The 19,774-nt window shown below is 44.0% G+C and overlaps 1 protein-coding gene across 1 annotated transcript in view; it reads right to left on the bottom strand.

The window, feature by feature from the left end:
- Positions 1–4,487: 4,487 nt before the first annotated feature.
- suclg2 (succinate-CoA ligase GDP-forming subunit beta) overlaps positions 4,488–19,774 on the bottom strand; it is a 295,434-nt gene continuing 280,147 nt past the window's right edge. The window contains exon 9 of the mRNA XM_086001474.1: positions 4,488–5,428. Within this exon, the coding sequence (XP_085857600.1) occupies positions 5,313–5,428 (116 nt within the window). The 3' untranslated portion in view covers positions 4,488–5,312. The remainder of the gene's footprint in view (positions 5,429–19,774) is intronic.

The raw sequence follows: 19,774 nt of genomic DNA, 5'->3' as shown, positions 1-19,774 counted from the left end.
CAGTTCCTCCTTCTCTTCCTCCTGTTTCCGTCGTAGAGCCAGCTTCTCCCGATGTTCCGTAGACTTTTGGTGCTCCTCCATGATTTCTGCACTTTGGGAGTCGAAGTTACAAGCTGGGCAGGACAGGACATCGTAATATTCGGTGTCGTCCACCAGGTCATGGTAATATTCGGTGTCGTCCTGAGCTAGACCAGTGAGAGGGTCGTCTATTTCCTCCATACCCAGCTGGACGTTAGCCAGCTCTTGTTCCAAATCCAGACATCTTTCCTGAAGAGACTTCTTCATGTGTACCTCTGCATCCAGCTTTTTCTGGGCTTTCAGCAAGTCGTTTACTAGTGACCTCATTTGTGATTTTAATACTTCAACTTCCTTTGGAGATTGATTGATCGGACTATGCAATCCCTCTACCGGAGCAGCTGTTTCAGCAGTCTGTTGTTCTACATTGACGTGAGTCAGCGTACTTTTGGCATCCAATGGCTGCTCTGTTGCAGTCGTTTCAGTCTGTGTCGTCACATCAGCCATCTCAATGACTTTTGAGAGCTCCAAACCCTTTTCCTTTGAAGATCGCAGCTCGTGTTCAAGTTTTTCCCATTTCAGAGTCTTGTCCCTCAGCATATGAAGGAGTTGGCTGACCGTTAACTCTTCTGACACCAGATTATGGCACGCACCTTCAGAACCTGAATCAGCTTTGATTCGTTCGGCCTCCTCGCGCAGATGGTTGGTGTGCTCCTGCTCCATTTTCTCCATCAGTTGCTTCTGTTGACTTTCCAGATTCTCCCACTCTGTAACAAAGAACTTTTTTATTTCATTCATCTCTTGCTCAAAACGGCGAATCATTTGTTCTAATTGCTGTTGTAGTTTGAAATGGAGTTGAGTTCGAGCCCAGTGTCCCTCAAAAATGTGCATATCAGTAGACTTGACAGACTCAGAATTCTCTGTTAAACTATGTTGTTGTTGCTCAGTGGAATTCTGTGCTGAAACTTTGTCTTTTGCACATGGGTTGGTCTTACCATCATCAGTTCTAGAGTCTGGGCTGATTATCTGCACCGAGTTCTCACTCTTTATGGCTTTTAGCGAATGCCAGTCCATATTTATGTTTCTAAACCACTCCCGGCCTAGTAGTGGTGGACCTCCCTCTGGTAGCACATATAAGTCCATTATTTGACTTCCTTCGCCCTTGTTGGCCACTGCAACCTTTATTGTCCCGATGGGGTACACTCTCTGCCCCGTGTAGGTTGTCAATATAATCTCCGTATCCTGTAGGGGAATATGTTGGAATAACCTTCTGTAATCTTTCTTATTCATGACCGACAATGCCGATCCAGTGTCCAATTCCATTTTTACTTGGACTCCTTCTATCTGAAGAGTAACCCAAATTGTCTGGAGGTCTGCACCCTTACCAACGTTGAGTACCCGTAAGCTAGCCAGTTCAATACTGCTTAAGCCAGCCAGTTCATTACTGCTAGCGTCTGAATCGGACTCCTGTTCGGCCACCTTGTGTACCTTTGCGTATTTCCCTTGCGGTGACTTCTTGTTGCTGGTCTTCTTCCCTGACCTGCATACTCTAGCTATATGTCCAAGCCTACCACATGTTCTGCATTCTTGGTTTTTAAACCAACACTGGTTCTGATCATGCGTTGTCTTTCCACAACGATAACATTTAACAGAACTCACACCCAATTTGTGTGCACTGAGCTCCGGTGACCGTAGCTGCATTACTGCCGTGCCTCTCGCTGCGGCTTCGTGTGCTGCTGCCATAGTGACCGCCTTCTCAAGCGTCAGCTCATTCTCCTCGAGCAGTCGCTTTTGTGTATCTTGTTTAAATAAACCACACACAAATTTGTCTCGTAGTGCATCTGTCAGTCCCGTTCCAAACTGACAATATTTCGCTAATTTACGCAATTCCAGCAAATATTCAGCATTGCTTTCATGCTGTAGCTGCCTTCTGTCGTAAAATTTAAATTGTTCCGCTAGCATCAGCGGCGTGGGGTTTAGATGATCTTTCAGGACAGTAACAATCTCATCGAACGTCTTATCCGCCGGTTCATCTGGTGATAACAGGTGTTTCAATTGCCCGTATGTCTTCGCACCCATTAAATTTAATAATGTTAGTGCTTTATCAGCCTCACGAATTTTATTGGCCTTACAATAATTTTTAACTCGTTCAACATATATGGCCCAATCTTCGATGTCACTATCAAAGTTGCTAATATTCCCGTGTTTAGGCATTGTAGTACTTTATCAGATTTTTTTTTTTTTACTGCTCTCCAAGATGGCGGCTTCCCGCTCTTGCCGTCATCCTCCGCCCACAAAATGGCAGTTTTCCCGCGCTTGGCGGTCTTCACCCGTCCCCCGACGCCGTCTCCCTTCAGCCCCGAGTGCGGCCCTTATCTCCGCCGCGATCGATGGCCCGCGCTTTTCACCGCGGCTCTCGCGCCTTCAGTGTCTGCCGACGCTGCGCCTTTCAGCCCGAGTGCGGCCCTTATCAGGGATTGCGATCGATGGCCCTTATCTCCCGATCGCCCTTGTTCCTCCGACTTCCCCAGCCCTGTCTTTGCAGCCAACGCTGCTCGGCTTACCCACCACCGAGGTTGAAAAAGAAGCTGCAGGATGTCTTCTGTCCTCCAGTTTTCAGTCGCTGATGGAGGCTTCAGGGTCCTAATGCCTGTCGCTTCCAGTGGGGTGGTGCGGTTTGAAACCTCTCTTCAACGTCCTGTCTGTGGACGAAGCCGCCGTGGAATAACTGCCGCAGGGTAAGAATCTGACTCGTCGCCAGTGTTAAGTCTGTGAGTTATTTAGTTAATTAACACACAGACTAATGAGTAACAACAAAACAGGTCTTTACTGGTTGGAGGTAGGGACTATACTGAATACAAGATTACTGCACAGTGCTTATATACCGGTGTGTTCACCCCCAGTATTACGTCTACAGCAGCCTGAGAAAGTAGTACATCTCTTAAGGTGGAACAGGCTTAAGCTCTCTTAAGGTGGAACAGGTTACATACACAACAACTGGTAGCCCCCAAGAGGGAAGCAGGGTGCTACTGGAAGTGCCCCGCCTCCCTCTTGGGGCGCTGCGAGTGAATATCGCGGTGCTACGTGCCGCAGCGCCACGCTTTGCGGCACATTGCACCGTGGTACTGCAGGTCTTCCTCCCCTTCTTAAAGGGGAGGGGCCTAGCGGAGCATGACCCGGAGCCCAGCTGGGCCACCAGGGACCGGCGTGCTGGTAAAAGAGCCCTGCACTCAAGAGAAGTGCTGGGCTCAAGGAGCGCAGCTGGCACTCCATGAGGGGGGGCTGCAGAGGAGGCCAGGGACGGCAGAGGGGGCAGGTGCTGGCAGATGGTCAACAACAAATATGGCCGCCCGGCACCTTCCCTTTAATTTGCGCCGCCCCAGCCGCAGGTAGGCCCCCCCCTGACCTTGTCGGACATAGCGTCCAGCAGTAAGTCAGGGGGTGCTACCGAAGATTGTGGCCGGGGCGTGAGCTGAATTTCGCGGGAGGTGTTGGCAGCACCGCGCCCAGGCGCTAGTTGGTTTGCGCCCTGTTAGCGCCCTCTTAGGGCACTAACGGGAGGCGCAAAGCAACCAAATTTTTAGGCCATAGACTTTTAAAAGGCGTTTGGCAAAATACCACATAATAGACTTGTTAGCAAAATTAAAGCCCATGGGATTAAAGGGACAGTGGCAGCACGGATTTGAAATTAGCTAAGAGACAGAAAGCAGAGAGTAGTGGTGAACGGTTGTTTTTCACACTGGATAGAGGTATACGGTGGTGTTCCCCAGGGGTCAGTATTAGGACCACTGCTCTTTTGATATATATTAATGACCTGGATTTGGGTATACAGCGCATAATTTCAAAGTTTGCAAACTCGAAAATGTAGTAAACAATGAGGAGGAAAGTAACAGACTTCAAGAGGACATAGACAGATTGGAGAAATGGGCAGACACATGGCAGATGAAATTTAATGCAGAGAAATGTGAAGTGATACATTTTGGTAGGAAGAATGAGGAGAGGCATTATAAAGTAAATGGTACAATTTTAAAGGGGGTGCTGGAACAGAGTAGTAATCTTCTGGACTGAATTTTGGCAAATTCTTTTCGGGTGTCAAGGTATACCATGTCATATTGCTATCTGCAGTCCACTTGGGATGTCAGCACCTTTGATAGAGAATGGGAGAAAAAGAGAAAAATTGCACAAAGAAACTGATTTCTGCTAAACCTTTGAAGAATTAGAAGTATTTAAATGTATTCAATTCTGATTACAACAGATGGCAGATACATAGACAGATCCCTTTTTTCCAATGGATAGGCAAAAATTTCAAGGTGTTTTTAACTACTGTATATCATTTGATAATAACAGCAAGAAGCTCAACACACCAGAGAGCTGTAAGGAAGGAGCACTGAAGCATTCACATGTCTTAATGCGCTTCTCTTGGGAACTAAAAACAATGAAAACAGTTCTCATTTATTTTTCAAACACATCCATATAATTGAAAGTATTTTATTCATACTTGGAAGACATTTGCTGCTACAGGAATTAACCACAGGGACAGATTTGTATTCAGTTACTTGTACTGAGATAATCTATGTTTAAAACACTGTAAACATGAAAAGGGCCACAAAAGGATGAAACAACAATATGGCTTTGATAGTAATTTTCTAGCATGATGTAGATTAGTTTTATAAAAAGAAAATAACCAGTGACAACAGAAAACTTAAAATGTGAGTTTAGTAAGATTATTTGTCCACTGGATCAATGTCAACAATACAACTAACTTACTCATGTGCTAAGTTCTGTGCATCTCCAGGCTGAGCTGGGCGCAGGTTGTCTTTCTTGGCAGTGTTGAAGGTTAAGGCTTTCAAGACAGCACCAATTTGATTAAGTATATGGTCTGTTGCTGTACAATCAGTAGAGCCGTTTTAATCAATTTTAAGATTAAGGCAAAGGCTGAGCTCTTCCTGCAATAACTGAAGATTACAAAGATGTCCAGGAACCATCGTGTGTCATTAGATTATTCAGATTTCGCAGAACGAAACAAAAGGTCATGATAATCATTGACGTTAACATGCAGGGACTGTCTGGAGTAAGCACATAATTTAATAAATTTGTAAAATGTGCGCAATGTACAACTTTTTCTGTAAAACCATCCCTGAAGTACACTTTGTATAAATGTATTGATAATTCTTCATAATTGTCCCGTCATTGTGTGAAATAACCATAGAAAATTATCGTTCTAAAATTAGTGGAAACCCATGATTGGGGAATACAGTATAAAGAAAACTCATTGCTTCAAAACTTCCTTCAGTAGGCTATTTTGGAGCCACACTGGCAACTGCCTTCTTAGCTGCATCTTCCAGGTTGCTGGCAGAAGTGATTGGCAGTCCACTCTCACTCAGGATGCGCTTGGCTTCATTAACATTGGTTCCTAGAAACAGAAGGGGAACAGTGATGGATGGTAGATTAAAATTGAACCTACATGCTTTCATCCTTCTGAAACAACAGGTTTTGCAGATTAAAGTAATGTCCTGATCTGAAGTGCACTTTATGTAAGATAAACAAAGTATATTGATTTGCTAATTTATTAAATCACTAAAAAAAACTGCTGCAAACTTTTTTCTATCGTGCTTCACAAAATGAGATTGCACGCTGATTAACACTGCGCTGTGCAGATCATGTCCCTGGAAGCTAAACATATGCTCAATGCAAGTATCTAAATCAGGAAGAAATTATTTTGGACGCATCCAGGTTTATTTTCTAGAATACCATGCAGAATTTGTTACCGCATCATTTCTATGAGGTAAACTGAAAACAAGGGTCATTTTCTATGCTAGCTTAATTATGCTGAGCAATTTAATTTAGCAGCAGGACAATTGGATATCTGAATAAAGCAAAGTAAAATTCAGTGCAATGACTGGATGAAAACCGTATTTTAATTTCCTTGTGCAACCGCCCATATTATATTCTGTACAGATCTTTAAACTAAGGGTCCCCAAGGTCATCAGATTTTTGAATGTTTCTGTATTTGCCGACTTCCTAAAACATTATTTCTGTTTCTGTATGTTAATATAACAAGTTTTCTGCAATTCAGTACTGTTTTACTTTTGGGAATTAGAACAAGGACCCTGGGAGTGTCTCAATATTTGCCGATGGACCCCAGGAGTGTGTTATACTAGAAACCTGCTGTTCTAAATTAATTTTTATAATTAATTACTAGCACAAATCTCAAGATATGGGAACAAACAGTGATCAATGCAGACTAAATATTAAATTGGATGATAAGGCAGGATGACACAGTAAGTTACACTGTTCTTTCACCTATGGGAACTTGAGCTCAAATCCAGTTCAAATTTATGGGATGAGGATTTTTCCTTTCTGCTCGTTTTAACGATGCAGTATGAAATGAGTTTAGGCATTCCCAACCTAGTCCCTCGTGGACAGGGCCGGCCTTATGGGTGGGGGACCACCCAGGATGCTGTGGTCAAAAGGGTCTGACAATAACGGTGTCGACGTCTGCGAAGAACTTGGCTCTCTCCAAAGTCTGCTGGACTGTAGTGCTCCTCCAGAAAAGTAAACTTCAAGTTTCAAGAGCAAGTTCCCAAACACATGGATAGCACTCAGCATCCAGTTAACCATGCCCATATCGGTGAGATGCAGCGAACGGAACTTCTCGAAGTTGAAGCTCATAAAAACATATTTTCAATCGACCATGGGAGACCACAGGCTACCTTTGCTGGCCATCCTGTCTATTGAGAATGATGTGGCTCAAAATATCAAAATATCTTGGTGAACAAAGTCTTTTATATGTTGTTATTTATTAGTTTAGTGTTTAATTTAATGTTTTGTTTATTTGTGACTTGGCTATAATCTTATTTTTTATGACTTATATCGTTTATTATTTAAATTATAAAAAACTTTTGAGATTACAGCTTTATTTCTGAAACTTTCGCTAATACTACTACATGCTTAAACTCAGAAAGGGTGCCAAAATACAAGTACGCACAGGGCATCATTTTCTGTAAGGCTGGCCCTGCTAGTGGCAATAAGCCCAGGGCACATAACAGTCCGCACTTGGGCACAAACCGGCAATTTCACTCAGATGAAAGATTAAGCGAGCTATTGAAATAGGAAGTGCAATGCCGTCTCTCCTATTGTTCTGCCAATCAGCTCCCTAAATACAACGGGGTAGAAATTCGTCATTGTTGCACCCTGTTTTCCAGATGAAAAATTATCAATTTTGTGGAGCTGTGCCCTGCGACCCAAGGATGCCTAAAAACGTCTGACAGATTTTCAGGCGGCAGCCTAAAACACGCGTTAGGCCCCTTACATATGCTCTGAGAAATTGGACTGCCGTGAATGGAGCAGCTGCCGTGCTCTCAGGTTTTCCTGGCATGGATGCGGTCCAGGAACCGGCCAATATTGATCAGGTAAGTTTTATTTTTTTTTAATTCATGCGGTGCCAGGAGGAGCAGGGGCACTGATTTCTAATGGCTGCGATCGGACCTTCCCGTCACTTGCCTGAGAGCCGCTGCTGGGGGGGTACAAGCAGCCTGAAATTCATTTGCTGAAATGGGCGAGCTGCCTGTGAATGCGTGTTGGGCACCGGCAACTTATATAAATTATTGAAATGAGGTCTGAGGTCCAATTTCAGGCTTGCCTCGGGGATAGACTAGAGAAGCTGGGTAGTTCTCTTTGGAGCAGAGAAGGTTCAGAAGAGATTTGATAGAGGTGTTCAAAATCATGATGGGTTTAACATAGAAATATAGAAGATAGGAGCAGGAGTAGGCCATTCGGCCCCTCGAACCTGCTCCGCCATTCAATGAGATCATGGCTGATCATCCAAACTCAGTACCCTGTCCCTGCCTTCTCCCCATATCCCTTTAGCTTTAAGAAATATATCTAAATCCTTCTTGAATATATTTAATGAATTGGCCTCAACTGCCTTCTGTGGTAGAGAATTCCACAGGTTCACCACTCTCTGGGTGAAGAAATTCCTCCTCATCTCTGTCCTAAATGGCTTACCCCTCATCTTTAGACTGTGACCCCTGGTTCTGGACTTCCCCGCCATTGGGAACATCCTTCCTGCATCTAGTCTGTCTAGTCCTGTTAGAATTTTATAAGTTTCAATGAGATCCCCTCTCATTCTTCTAAACTCCAGCGAGTATAAGGCCAATTGACCCAATCTCTCCTCATAAGTCATTCCTGCCATCCCAGGTATCAGTCTGGTGAATCTTCGCTGCACTCCTTCCATGGCAAGAACATCCTTCCTCAGATAAGGCGACCAAAACTGCACACAATACTGTACTCAAGGTGTGGTCTCACCAAGGCCCTGTACAACTGCAGCAAGACATCCTTGTTCCTGTACTCAAATCCTCTCGCTACGAAGGCCAACATACCATTTGCCTTCTTAACCGCCTGCTGCACCTGCATGCTTACCTTCAGCGACTGGTGCACAAGAACGCCCAGGTCTCGTTGCACTTCCCCTTCTCCCAATCTATTGCCGTTCAGATAATAATCTGCCTTCCTGTTTTTGCCACCAAAGTGGATAATCTCACATTTATCCACATTATACTGCATCTGCCATACATCTGCCCAATCACCCAACCTGTCCAAATCATCCTGGAGTTTCTCGGCATCCTCCTCACAGCACACACATCCACCCAGCTTTGTGTCATCTGCAAACTTGGAGATATTACATCTAGTTCCCTCGTCTAGATCATTAATATATATTGTGAATAGCTGGGGTCCTAGCACTGATCCCTGTGGTATCCCACTAGTCACTGCCTGCCACTCGGAAAAAGACCCGTTTATTCCAAATCTTTGCTTCCTGTCTGCCAGCCAGTTCTCTATCTAAGTCAGTACCTTGCCCCCAATCCCATGTGCTTTAACTTTACACGCTAATCTCTTATGCGGGACCTTATCGAAAGCCTTCTGAAAGTCCAAATACACCACATCCACTGGTTCTCCCTTATCTATTCTACCAGTTACACCCTCAAAAAATTCCAGTAGATTAGTCAAGCACGATTTACCTTTTGTAAATCCATGTTGACTTTGTCCGATCCTGTCACTGTTTTCCAAGTGCTCTGCTATTACATCTTTTATAATGGACTCTAGCATTTTCCCCACTACCGATGTCAGGCTTACCGGTCTATAATTCCTTGTTTTCTCTCTACCACCTTTTTTGAATAGTGGGGTAACATTAGCTACCCTCCAATCCATGGCAACTATTCCAGAATCTATAGAATTTTGGAAGATGACCAGCAATGCGTCTACTATTTCTAGGGCCACTTCCTTAAGTACCCTAGGATGTAGATTATCAGGCCCTGGGGATTTATCGGCCTTCAATCCCATCAATTTCCTTAACGCCATTTCCCTACAAATAATGGGACTTGTCCTGCTAGAAACGCACAATCAAATCTCGTTTATAATGAAGGGACAAAAAATTATTTGCCTGATGTCTGATTTTTCTAAGTGCAATGATTTACTGTAGTACTTTGTTTGATTCTGTATTGATCCAAATACAGGAAACTTTCTGGTATCCAGCACTGATGGGACAGAGTTGGTGCCGTCCCATCAAAACTGCCGTATAAACCAGCGCTAATGTTAAAACATACGGAGCTTCTCAGCTCCGTATGAAACAACAAACCCTGTAGCAACAGCTTCAAAACAGTCGGCCGCAGCTTAAAAGCATCTCTGTAGCTAAGCAACAGCTTCAGCTAGACGCTTGGGAGCCACAACTGGAAAAAAAAAAGCAACGAGAAGTAAAAAAACTTATAGGAAACGGCTCCTGAATTTTGCCAGTAGAGAGAGGTTTCCGGACATTTAACCTCCGGTTAAACGAAAGTTTCCTGTAGAAAAAATGAAACTACACTGAAATTGACTTGTCTTTTGGCAGGAACCATCTCCAAAAGCTCTAAAATTGAGAAATTGGAAATAATGATACCAAGCTAATGTTTAGACAGTAGATAGAGAGAAACTGTTCCCATTGGCGGGAGGGTCGAGAACCAGGACACAGATTTAAGGTGATTGGCAAAAGAACCAAAGGCGACATGAGAAAAACCTTTTTACATAGCGAGTGGTTAGGATCTGGAATGCACTGCCTGAAAGGGTGGTGGAGGTAGACTCAATCGTGGCTTTCAAAAGGGAATTGGATAAGTAGCTGAAGGAAAAAATATTGTAGGGCTATGGGGAAAGGGCGGGGGAGTGGGACTAGCTGAAGTGCTCTTGCTGAGTGACAGGTTCAACAGGTCGAATGGTCTTCTGTGCTGCAACCATTCTATGATTCTATGATTCCTGGTTGGGGACGTGCTGCCTGCACAATGCAGATTCTCGGCCCAAAAATAGGCCCAGACAAATTTTTACCCCAACATGTTGCTTCTTCTCTCCTCTTACTCTCTGCATATACACGCTTGGTATCATTATTTCCAATTTCTCAATTTTAGAGCTTTTGGAGATGGTTCTTGCCAAAAGACAAGCCAATTTCAGTGTAGTTCCATTTTTTCTATTTGGATCAATACAGAATCAAACAAAGTACTACAGTAAATCATTGCACTTAGAAAAATCCAGACATCAGTTCATTTTTGTCCCTCCATTATAAACGAGATTTGATTGTGCATTTCTAGCAGGACAAGTCCTATTTTTGAGGAACAGTGTTCTAATGTACTGTTTTATCAAATATGCAAAGCTATCCTGTGCACTTTTGCCGTACAAAGTGCTACAACTTATCTTAGGGTGAAATAAGGTCAATCTTTAACTATTGAGCAGACTGTTGAATCTTTGCTGCATGTTCTTAGATTGCCACAGAAAACTGCATCTGTAAAATGAACTTGACGTGTTTGTCAGCAATAAAATGGTATCTTTTCTACAACTTGATTTGGGAAATATATGTTCTACCTTCAGGTACCTCATTGTACTGCAAAGAATAACACCACTCAGAACATGGAGAGCAAAAGGGAAAACAGGTCTGCAAATCATAAAAGGCATTCCTAGAATAAAGAATTTCACTGTTTTCAAAGTCTCAAGTGGCTCACGAAGACAAATATACACTTGAAAAGGTACGATTAATCAATGGAGAAGTCAACTGTCAATCACAGCTCTCAGTCTGCCATTCTTTCGGCAATGGAGCAGGTTTATTGAAACAACTCAGGTTTAGTATTTTAGCTGACTCTCTGACTACCTAGTTAATTATATGGAATTGTCACAACTTCAGATTAATTGTTTGAAAGTAGAAGGTGTAACAAAGCCAAGTTTTTTGGTGCTTCAAAGCTTCATTCATGCAGGACAGTGAAGCTTTGAAGAAATTGGCTGCTGGGGAAAGGAGATTATGGCCGAGGAAAGCTGAAGGAGGAGTGAAAAGGAACTTCAAAGTGCAATAAAATGAACATGGCCTCAAGGTTTTAACAATTTGTTACAATCCCAGGTGGAACCTTTTTGGGGAATTTGCTTCTAATTTCAATGCAGTGAAGTATTTTGTTCCTATATACCTAACTTCATCAGCAGGAAAAAGATTAATATTCAGAACACTGATCCAAAGACTCTTCTCACTTGAAGCGCTGTTGCTATTTACCTTTGATCTTAGGTTAGATGTTTTTTAAAAGAACTTCCACTTAACATTGCTGTCAGGCTGGCAGAAAGAACAGCATCACTTTAGAGAAAAATCTTTACATCCAGAACTGTTATATAAACTTCATTCATTGTGCGTCTGTAGGTGTGTCCTTGCTGCTGTCTTGTTTAGGTTCTGAGAGTTTCAGAACAGCTTTATGAGTAACACTAATAAATGAAACCACAACATTTTTAAACTTTATTTCTGATGAGATCAATTTCTTCTTGAAGAGGTATGGAATTATAAAATTAATTCAGACCAGCCAACTTCCATATCTCCTTGCAGAACAAACTGAATATTAATAACACTCCATGTATTGTTTCTTAAGGTATGAAAACTGCAAGTGGTGACATTGTTGGTACCTGGACTGCCTGAAAGCCATGTTGCGACAATAGCAGGCTATGTCACTGTAACTCTGGAGTCATACCAGTGGAGTTAGAGAATCAGATTACTAAGTCACCATGAATCCACATTTGGTATTAAAGGAGAATTTACTTCATGTTTGCCCAAGATTAAAATCTCTAAGTGGTACAGTATATGGTTAACCAATATATAAAGAGAGGATAACAAAGCTCTAAGAGGGTGGTCTGCTAAAGAGAAACTGTCAAGTGATTGATATCAGACTACTTGAACTAAAAGAAGGAAAGGAAGCAAGGAAAGAAAGAAAAGAAGAACTTTCATTCATATAGTGCCTTACATGATCTCAGGATGTCCTAAAGCGCTTTACAGCCATTGAGGTACTTTTGAAATGTAGTCACACTATTGTATTGTAGGAAATGTGGCAGCCAAATTGCACATCGCAAAGCCCCACACAAAGTAATCGAATAATGACCAGATAATCTATTTTAGTGATTTTGGTTGAGGGATAAATATTGGCCAGGCCACCAGGAGATCTCCTGCTCTTCTTCAAATAGTGCCATAGGATATTTTACATCCACCTGAGGGGACTTTGGTTTAATGTCTCATCCGAAAGATGGCACCTCCGACAGTGCAGGGCTCCCTTAGTACTGCGCTGAAGTGTCAGCCTGGATTATGTGCTCAAGTACCTGAAGTGGTGCTTGAACCCACAGCCTTCAGCGGGAGTGCCACCACAGAGCCAATCTGGATACCGTAATGGCTTGTGACATCTATATATATAAAGCGGCTCTTCTGTCTGTCCCGATGTCTGTCTGTCTGTCCGTTCTCTATACGTTTGAAAGTTACAGAGCGTACCGACGCGCGCGTCGCCTCAAAAGAAAGCTTGCGATTCCGGACCGGTCATAGGCGTACTTACGTTTCGGCCGCACAAAAATCCCGCCCGCGGTATCCGAAAAACGTTCAGCCTTCCGCTCATTAGCATCTCATTAGCGACCGTGTGACGTCGAGGTCGACCAATCGGACGGCGGGTTCCTTCCTACAGTTGAGTGTCGAGTGACTAGACGATTGACCAATCCTACGCTTCGGTGACCTGACCGGTCGACCAATCGGTGCGTGTGTGGGCGGGCCTTATCCTTCTGAACCGAGGTGAGTGGCCGCCATCTTGATTTTTCACAATTTTTTCCCCCACACTTTGTGTGTGTTAGGGAACTAAGGTAAATATTTTAATGATGTGTTAGGGAATTAAGTAACAATTTAATGGGGGGGGGGGGGAGAGCCTCGGGAAATCGCGGGGGGGAGAGCCTCGGGAAATCGCGGGGGGGGTGGGTGGAGAGCCTCAGGAAATCGCGGGGGGGGGGGCGAGCCTCGGGAAATCGCGGGGGGCTCGCGCCGCCCGCACTGACCGCGCATGCGCCGCCCGCACTGACCGCGCATGCGCCGCCCGCGAGAGCCCGCTCCCGGCGCCGGCCACCGCTCAGCATTCCCGCTATCGCAACGGCACCGGACCTCAGGCGCTAGGCAGGGGGAGGGGCCGGAGAGAGGGACAGAGGGGAGCGGGGGAGTGGGGGGCGAGGGGAGGGGATGGAGGGAGGGAGACAGGGGAGGGGAGGGAGAGGACATGACAGGGAGAGGGGGGACACACAGGGGCAGGGAGACCAAGCGCCCCAAAATTGCCCTCGCAACGCGGGGCTCCCCAGCTAGTTTTGATATAAAAGAGATGATGGCAAGTTGGTATAAAAATATAAAAGTCCTTTCCCTTTTTATGGCACTCAATAGATATGGGTAAAATGCCATAAAAATTCTGCAAGACTTAACAAAATGTCAATTCATCATGGTTAACAGTAACCTGTTTACTATGTACAAGTAAATATTTTATGCAAATTAAATTATTGATCTAGATTTAGAACCCCATATAGACTGCCAATGCTAATTATTCTGCTTATCATGCACTGCAGACTCAGTTCTCCTGGGTCATTAGTTCTCTAGCTGATAGTTTTACACCTCAATTAGGGCTAGAGTAGCTGGACTAACAGAAGTGGGAAAAAAAGGCTGAAGATCAAACCTTTCCATGACAACAGGGACTTTTAAGGCACATTTTCATAGAATACACTAGTAAGCATTACACCAACAGGCCTGTCTTGTGTATGTCAGTGATTTTAGTTCCACTGAGGAGTTTTCATGATCTCCACCCATATCAGATTGTCAAATGCAATCTTTCTATGCACCACTAGTGCCAGCAGCACAACACCCTTTGAGCCACAGTCGGAAACTAAGGCAATGCCTCTCCAATCTTGGAAGAAAAAGGGAGTAGCAGTGTGATCACTTTCAAGAGGTTTTTCACGTCAGTGTGCTGCATCGACATTGATCTAACGAACTCTGTGGGGAGGTGGAGTTTTGGAAGGGGAAAGGAAAATTGGGTCTATAAAGCAAATCCCTGAAGATTCAGGAGAAGAGAGTAAGAGATAGAGAGTGAGAAGCACTGTCGCAGTTGCTGACTATTATCAGTGTTACTGGTTATATACACTGTTCTATACAGAAGCATGTTTGGTGCTCTGCCTGGAAGATTTGCTGACTCTGTTATCCAGTGCTGCTGTGAGCCTTCCTTCGTACAATATAAACATAACGGGTGTCAACCCTGATGTTTCTCATTCCAGAGTGAAGAACACCATATATGTGGATGTCATAACAACAAGTACATTAATGCACACAATCATCCATGTGCAAAACTAGCAGGATTTCAATATTTACATCCCCCCCACCCCCAACAAGTGGTACAATTAGGCAGTGCATGTGATTAACAATGCATGCATAGAAAGAAAAGCTTCCATTTACATACCTGTCATTTCGCTCAAAGACATCTCATAGCAATATACATATAATAAATTATTCTGAACGGCAGTGATTTTTCTTATGCAGACAAAGCAGGCTTGCACAAACAGCAATGAGATGAATGACTGATTAATCTGTTTTTGATGGTGTGGGCTGAGGCATGAGTGTTGACTAAAACACTAAGCAGGTGAAATTGGGTGCCTTTGCGCCTCCCGCGAGGGGTGCTAACGGGGCACAAATGGCTTTGCGACCGAGCGCGGTGCTGACATCGACGCGGGAGTTTTGCAGTGGCACCACGGCATTGCGCCCTGATCTCCTTCACCCGGAGATCATGACGTCATCGCCATGTGCATCGCCCCGGACCCGAAATTTACTTCCGTCCCCTGCAGCAGCGCCAGTCAAAAACACCGACAGCTGCAGGAGGCGTGCACCGGGTGGCCGGCCACTTAGGTGGCGATGATTAAAGACGAGGTGGCCGAGGTAGGTAAGTAAAAAAACCTTTCTTCTTCCAGTTTTTTTCGTGTGTTCCAGCCCACGATCGATCAGCCCGGCTCTCAGCTTGAGTGGGATTGCGGCTGCCTTGGTGGTCCAAGTAGGTACTTTTTATATTGCAGAGCCTGCAGTGATGGCTCTTCCCTTTAAGGGAGGGAAGGAGCCTTTGAGTGCTGCACGGTCCAGTGTGCAGCGCTGCTGAAGTCTCCGCCCCGCCTACTGCCAATTGCGCTCCAAGAAGGATGTGGAGGGCTTGATTTAGCGCTCCACTTCCTTCTTGGAGCGGAAACAACGGATTTTTCAAAAGTTTGAAATCATTACCCCTTGGCGCTAGCTTTACAAACTTTTAAAAATTAGCACCCCAAATGGGGCGATAGTGAATTTCTCCCCCGAAGAAACTCTTTGCTGCTCTTCGAATAGTGCTGTGAGTATTTAATATCCACTGTACCACTGATATTGAGGCAGAGTCTCAGTTTTTATCCAACAATATAATGCTTTCTCAGTACTGCACTGAGTACCAACCTAGATTATGTGCTTCAGTTCTGGAGTTTGAACCCACAACCCTCAATCAGAGCCTAGAGTGCTACCAACTGAGCCAAGCTAACACTTGTATACTGTGGTGCTCACTGGAAATGTTTACTTTAAATTCTTAACAGCCAGAATAAAACTGAACACTCACGACCAGATTTAGGAACAGCTTCTTTCCCAGGTCTGTCATCCTACTGAACTCCACAAATAAACTCTAAAGCCTGCACATCTGCCAATGCACTTTATTATGTTTATGTTAATGTATTACAAGCCAAATGAATGTTGAATGTTTAAATGTCTTAATCTAAATGTACACTCTCGGGAGCCGCAAGCCTACATTTCGTTGTACTGCACTTGTGCACTAACAATGACAATAAAGTTGATTATTATTATTATTATTTCCACAACCAATAAAAAAAACTAAGAACTACAGACACTTGCCCATATTCTTTTCAATATACTATTTTTGGAGAAAAAAACTTGGAATTAGATGGATTCCATGAAAATAATATACAACAACAACATCTTGCATTTATATTTATAATATAAGGATGTATAAGCTTTTTGTCTTCATGGGCTGCACAGGAGAGCATTATGGAGCCTGGGGAATCACATGTGAGATTTAAATTCATGTTCCCACCAATGTTCTTATAACTTAGGTTACTATAACTCGTAGATATTAGTGTTCTTATTTAGATTTACCCATCAGTGATTTTAAAATAGCCCCTTGACAAACCTCCAGACCCATGAAATTTAAACAGGTTAAACCAATAAATAAGAAATAGAAATGCAATTAGGATGGAGGCACCTGGGTTTGAGAGTTGGATTGCCAGGGCTTGGGGCTGCATGTGTCCACGGTTTGGACACCTGAAACAATACATTACTGCAGACCATTCATTTGGCTAAGTGAGCTAAATCTTATGCCTGCTATATGTCACAGAAGGCGCAGAAGGAGGCCATTTGGCCCATCGAGTCCATGCCGGCTCTCTGTAGAGCAATCCAGTCAGTCCCATTCCCCTGCTCTATCCCTGTAGCCTTTTAAGTTGATTTCCCTCAAGTGCCTATCCAGTCTCCCCTTGAAAACATTGATAGGGAAAAATTGGGTATCGCCCATTTTGGGGCGCTAATATCAGCTGGGTGTCGGCGGGAGGCGTGAGCGGGAAGCTTAAAAAGGCTTCAGAGACCCAGGTAAGGCGTACCAGTCTACAGTCTCCGAAGTCAGAGGGAAGGAGAGAGGTAAAAAGTAAACCAAGTGTGACGTCACCAGAAAGCGGGTAAGTGATTGGTTGGTAAGTATTTCTCTCTTTTTTAAGCTTAAACTCTGTGGTTTATAATTTCTAAGGTGCGATATTCATCATCTAGAATCGGGGCAGAGGGTATTTAAAAATAATATTAATAAATTTAATTAATTACATAGAATGGGAGATCAGGTGATGTGTTGCTGCTGCAATATGTGGGAGCTGGTGGACACCATTGATGCTCACGGTGATCACATTTGCAGTAAGTGTTGGCTGCTCGAGGAATTCCAGCTCCGTGTTGGAGAGCTGGAGTCTGAGCTTCAAACACTGAGACACATCAGGGAGGGGGAGAGTTACCTGGACTCTGTGTATCAGGAGGTAGTCACACCAATTAGATTAATTAATTCAGATGTAGTCCGTGGCCAGGGTCAGGATGGTGTGACTATAAGTGAGGCAGGTACGGGGATCCAGGAGGTAGTGTTGGAGGAGCCGCAGCCCTTGCTCTTGTCCAACAGGTTTGAGGCTCTTACTCCCTGTGAGGATGGGAACAGGGACTGCGGGGAGCATGAGCAACCTGGCCACAGCACCGTGGAGCGGGGGGCCATTCAAGTGGGGGGAGTTAAAATAAATGTTGTAGCGGTAGGGGATAGTATCGTTAGGGGGATAGATAGAGTTCTTTGCAGCCGAGAGCGAGAGTCCCGAAGGCTGTGTTGCCTGCCCGGTGCCATCTCCTCTGGGCTGGAGAGAAACTTGGAGTGGGAGGATCCAGTTGTCGTGGTCCATGTTGGTACCAACGACATAGATAGGACAAGGAAGGAGGTTCTGCTGAGGGAGTTTGAGCAGCTAGGGGCCAAATTAAAAAGCAGAACCACAAGGGTAATAATCTCTGGATTACTACCTGAGCCACGTGCAAATTTGGCTAGGGTAAATAAAACTAGAGAGTTAAATGCGTGGTTCAAAGACTGGTGTGGGAGAAATGGGTTTTGCTTCCTGGGACACTGGCATCAGTACTGGGACAGGAGAGAGCTGTTCCGTTGGGACGGACTTCACTTGGCCAGTGCTGGGACTAGAATCCTGGCGAATCGAATAACTAGGGCTGTAGACAGGGCTTTAAACTAATTAGTGGGGGGGAGGTTTTGAGAGAGCGAAAAATAAAAATGACAGCGGTGAAGGCAATAGAGCAAGGTAGCAGTGGGGGAATTAAAAACCAGAGCGCGTCAGGAAGGGACAGAATGTATAATGATAAAGGTAAAGTAGTAAAAGGGGTAAAAGCAGGAATAAATTGTCAGAAAACATATTTGAAAGTTCTTTATCTGAATGCACGCGGCATTCGTAACAAAATTGACGAGTTGATGGTGCAAATAACTACACATGGGTATGATCTAGTGGCCATTACGGAAACATGGCTGCAAGATAATCATGAATGGGAACTAAACATACAAGGGTATTTGACAATTAGGAAGGACAGACAGGAAGGAAAGGGAGGTGGGGTTGCTATGTTAATCAAGGATGGAATCACTGCAATAGTCAGAAATGATATTGGGTCAAAGGATCAGGATAGTGAAACAGTTTGGGTGGAGATAAGGAATAATAAGGGGAAAAAGTCACTAGTGGGCGTCGTCCATAGGCCTCCTAACAGTTGCAACTCTGTTGGTCGGAGTATAAATCAGGAAATAGTTGGGGCTTGTAATAAGGGAACAGCTATAATCATGGGGGATTTTAACTTTCATATTGACTGGACTAATCAAATTGGGCATGGCAGCCTTAAGGAAGAGTTCATAGAGTGTATTAGGGACGGGTTCCTTGAGCAGTATGTAACTGAACCAACCAGGGGGCAGGCAATCTTAGATCTGGTCCTGTGTAATGAGACAGGATTAATAAAAAATGTCCTAGTAAAGGATCCCCTTGGAATGAGTGACCATAATATGGTTGAATTCCAAATTCAGTTTGAGGGTGAGAGAGTTGGATCTCAAACCAGCGTACTAAGCTTAAATAAAGGAGACTATGAAGGTATGAGAGTAGAATTGACTAAAGTGGACTGGGAAAACAGATTAAAGTGTAAGACGGTACAGGAGCAGCGGTCTACATTCAAGGAGATATTTCACATCTTTCAAGATAAATATATTCCACTGAGGAAAAAGGGGAGTAAAAGAAAAGACAGCCATCCGTGGCTTAGTAAAGTAATAAAGGATAGTATTCGACTGAAAACAAGGGCATATAAATTAGCCAAATCTAGTGGGAGGGTAGAAGATTGGGAAGCATTTAAAAGCCAGCAAACAATAACTAAAAGATTAATTAAGAAAGGGAAGATAGATTATGAAAGTAAACTAGCAAAAAATATAAAAACAGATAGCAAGAATTTCTACAGCTATATAAAAAGAAAAAGGGTGGCTAAAGTGAACGTTGGTCCCTTAGAGGATGGGACCGGGAAACTAGTGGTGGGGAACATGGAGATGGCAAAGACGCTGAACAAATATTTTGTATCAGTCTTTACAGTAGAGGACACTAAAAATATCCCAACACTGGACAAACAGGGGGCAATTGGGGGGGGGGGGGGGGAAGGAGGAGCTAAACACGATTAAAATCGCTAAGGAGATGGTACTCAGTAAAATAATGGGACTTAAGGCGGATAAATCCCCCGGACCTGATGGCCTACATCCTAGGGTCTTGAGAAAAGTGGCGGTAGGGATTGTGGATGCATTGGTGATCATTTTCCAGAACTCCCTGG

The sequence above is a fragment of the Somniosus microcephalus genome, chromosome 11, assembly GCF_052327205.1.
Source record: "Somniosus microcephalus isolate GS21.2 chromosome 11, FLI_Smic_1.0, whole genome shotgun sequence".
NCBI lineage: Eukaryota > Metazoa > Chordata > Chondrichthyes > Squaliformes > Somniosidae > Somniosus > Somniosus microcephalus.
Note: the sequence above shows the minus strand (reverse complement) of the source record. Positions and strands in the feature narration are given on the sequence as shown.